Genomic DNA, 3624 nt, shown 5'->3' on the forward strand with positions numbered 1-3624 from the left:
CCTGTGGTTCCATTATTTGTATCATTTGTGGTGGGTGGAAAGCTACCACCAGGTCCTCCTGTGGTTCCATTATTTGTATCATTTGCGGTCGACGGAAGGCCACCACCAGATCCCCCTGTGGTTCCATTGTTTCCATTGCAACTTTTACTATGAAAAGCAATGTCGGATTCGCGGACTGTGCTGTCGTTACCACTTTCTCCACTGTTTCTATTGTTAACGCGAGGTGGAGAACTACCACCAAGTCCCGCCATTATTGCATTATTTTTATTGCTACTGCTACCTTTAGACTCAATGTCAAATACATCGATTATTCTGTCATTATCCCGTGTTCCATTATTTGTATCATTTGTGGTCGGTGGAACGCTACCACCGGGTCCTCCTGTGGTTCCATTATTTGTATCATTTGTGGTCGGTGGAAAGCTACCACCGGGTCCTCCTGTGGTTCCATTATTTGTGTCATTTGTGGTCGGTGGAAAGCTACCACCAGGTCCTCCTGTTGTTCCATTATTTGTATCATTTACGGTCGGTGGAAAGCTTCCACCAGGTCCTCCTGTGGTTCCATTATTTGTGTCATTAGCGGTCGACGGAAGGCCACCACCAGATCCCCCTGTGGTTCCATTATTTGTATCATTTGCGGTCGACGGAAGGCTACCACCTGATCCTCCTGCGGTTGCATTATTTCCATTATTTGTATCATTTGTGGTCGGTGGAAAGCTACCACCAGGTCCTCCTGTGGTTCCATTGTTTCCGTTATTTGTATCATTTGTGGTCGGTGGAAAGCTACCACCGGGTCCTCCTGTGGTTCCATTATTTGTATCATTTGTATTCGGTGGAAAGCTACCACCAGGTCCTCCTGTGGTTCCATTGTTTCCATTATTTGTGTCATTTGTAGTCGGCGGAAAGCTACCACCAGGTCCTCCTGTGGTTCCATTATTTCCATTATTTGTACCATTTCCGGCCGACGAATTGCTATCACCAGATCCTCCTATGGTTCCATTGTTTCCATTATTTGTACCATTTCCGGCCGACGGAATGCTACCACTAGATCCTCCTGTGGTTCCGTTGTCTCCATTGCAACTTTTACTATGAAAAGCAATGTCGGATTCACTGACTGTGGTGTTGTTACCTCCTTTTCCACTGTTTCTGTTGTTTACGCTAGCACCAAGTCCCGCTTTTATTACATTATTTCTATTGTTACTGCTACTTTTAGAATCAATGTCAAATCCGTCGATTATGCTTCCTTCTGTAAATATAAAATCTGTTTTGTTTTTGTACAATGTGATTTTGATTATATATAAGTTATTTATCTTTTAAATATTGACAATGTATAATTGTGTAAAGAAAATTAAAATCTATATGTTAATAATAAACCTTACTGCTTAGTGCTGCTTGCTGTGCCAAACAAAAAAGGACAGCTATTACTGCAATTCCTGCAAGAAAAGAATAATATAGAGCAGGTTTTCAATAAAATAGAAAAAGTTTTTTTGAAATTGTACTTACTTGCTTCCATGGTACCAGTGATGTACAAATTGGCTCTACAGGTTTAAATATAAGTCAAAATGATTCGTATCTTCTTATCATCTTATTGATAAAATTTTAACAATAGTCACTTGGGATGTGTTTTTAAGACTCGTGCAGCATTATCGGCCCTCAATCATCTTAAACAATACTTACTTTATCGAATGTAATTTTTGTAATAGTCCATCGAACCCTTTTATTACATTGCAAGACCATGTGTACGTAATTTATGCTGAAAATTTGTCATTGAAGATTTTGTTTTGTCGATTGAGTAGTGAAAGTTTGGCGGTATATGTACTGCATCTTTCGTTAAAGTATAGAGATATTGTTTCGGTGCTTTTACGTTTAATTTATTTTGCGTTTTCAGGGTGAATCAGGTGATTTTATTGTGCTGCCTAAATAATCTGAAAGCGATATGCCATTTGCAATTATTCTTTAACTATTTAGCCGGAGATATTTATTTCTTTAGACAGTAAATAAAATGGAAACGGTATTGACAAAGCAATATTATATGAAAATAAATAAAAGTAACACAAAAGTACTGGTATGCAAGGGAAGAACAATTATGAAAAGAATGAATATAAACATAGGAAACGAAAAATTAGGAAGAGTGTTTGTCTGGAACGCGGCACTGTACGGGTGCGAAGCATAGACGGTGGGCGCGGCGCTGTACGGGTGGAAAACATAAACGTTGGGCGCGGCGGAAAATTATAACAAGAGTTAAGAGGAATAGAGGTAAACCTAGATTGGGTTGCTGTTCACAAACAGTTAAGGATGCAGGATGTTGTAGTTTTAGGAAAATGCGAAGATTGACTCAGGACAGGAAAGTGTAAAGCTACACGTGTCCAACCAGTCTTAGAACTAACAACCTTATGATGACGATAGCGTATCTGCGGATTGCTCGTTCTGTTGGATTGTTTCCTTCAAATAGACTTCTCTCTTTTTCCCAATAGTGAATGTCTCCGTTCAAAAACATGTTTCTTTTATTTCCTAGCTCATGTGCTTTAGCTCCACCCTACGGGATGACAGGCACATTTTCATATTCGAATGCGTGATGAGAAACAGCTTTGTGTTCCCGTTCTCACTAATCTTTATTTTGATAACGTACCCATTTCTAAAGGTTATTCATTCCCGGCAACCTGTCATTTTGCAAGATCTAAATGTGGATGTAAAAAGAGAAAGCATTGCCTTGTAGAATATTCCATTTAGAAAGCTGGTGTGGGGATGAAGGCAAAACAAAGTACGCATCAGGAGTTAGAAAAATGTTCTTGTTCTATCTCAATAATGCCAGTCGTTTATACATACAGCAAAAATATTTTTCCTTGGCATTAATAATAACAAACTGTAACGATTCGAATAATTTGTTATTATTTTGTCCTGTTAGATAGTACCTGTCCTAAAATCACTTATGAATATCTACAACTGATGTCGATTTCATTATTGTCAACCTCTTAAATTTTACACCACCACCCTCCACTATTATTTAACAATAATCCGTCATGTCACGAAACAATTGTTGTGTTTTAGGTACCTACATGAAAGGATTATTGAAAGTATTGCATTTTTATTACTGTTGTATACTTCGTTTAGTTTCTCTAGCGATGTGACCTTTAGTTTGACCGGCGCAATGTAGAAAAGAACAGCACTAGGCCACAAAAGAAAGAAGACAACAGTCGGTCAAACACTTAACCGGTGAGAAGCGTATGATCCGTATAGTAGTACTGCACGGAAAAATTGACCATTTTATCCACTAAATTGCATTACTCAAATGTGCTGTTATTGGTACCAATTACTACTGAAAATATCAGCAAAATGTTTATTTATATTTGAAGACATATTAACGTCTTTAACGCTTGTTTTCCACTCGCACTAAACTTCGTTTACTTTCCCTAGCGACGTGCCCCTTCCAATGTATTGGATGCGCGCTGGCAAAATCGTAGGTAGGGAGAAAAAAGCTCATTATACTCTCGATTCTTGTTCATTAAACATACTTTTTCATACAGTACCTGCCAAAAGTTTTGTTCAATCATGAATAGTAGTGCGAGTCGAAAACAAGCGTTAAAGCCTTTAATATGTCTTCAAATATAAATAAACATCTCGTTGATA

The 3624-nt window shown here is 38.3% G+C and overlaps 1 protein-coding gene across 1 annotated transcript in view; it reads left to right on the plus strand.

Moving 5' to 3' along the window:
* Nucleotides 1–3624, plus strand: part of LOC108732728 (1-phosphatidylinositol 4,5-bisphosphate phosphodiesterase epsilon-1-like) — a 241495-nt gene that overhangs the window by 209362 nt on the left and 28509 nt on the right. Inside the window, exon 15 of the mRNA XM_025973852.1 lies at nt 578–847. Within this exon, the coding sequence (XP_025829637.1) occupies nt 578–847 (270 nt within the window). The remainder of the gene's footprint in view (nt 1–577; nt 848–3624) is intronic.

This window comes from Agrilus planipennis, unplaced genomic scaffold, assembly GCF_000699045.2.
Source record: "Agrilus planipennis isolate EAB-ADULT unplaced genomic scaffold, Apla_2.0 scaffold61, whole genome shotgun sequence".
Classification (NCBI taxonomy): Eukaryota; Metazoa; Arthropoda; class Insecta; order Coleoptera; family Buprestidae; genus Agrilus; species Agrilus planipennis.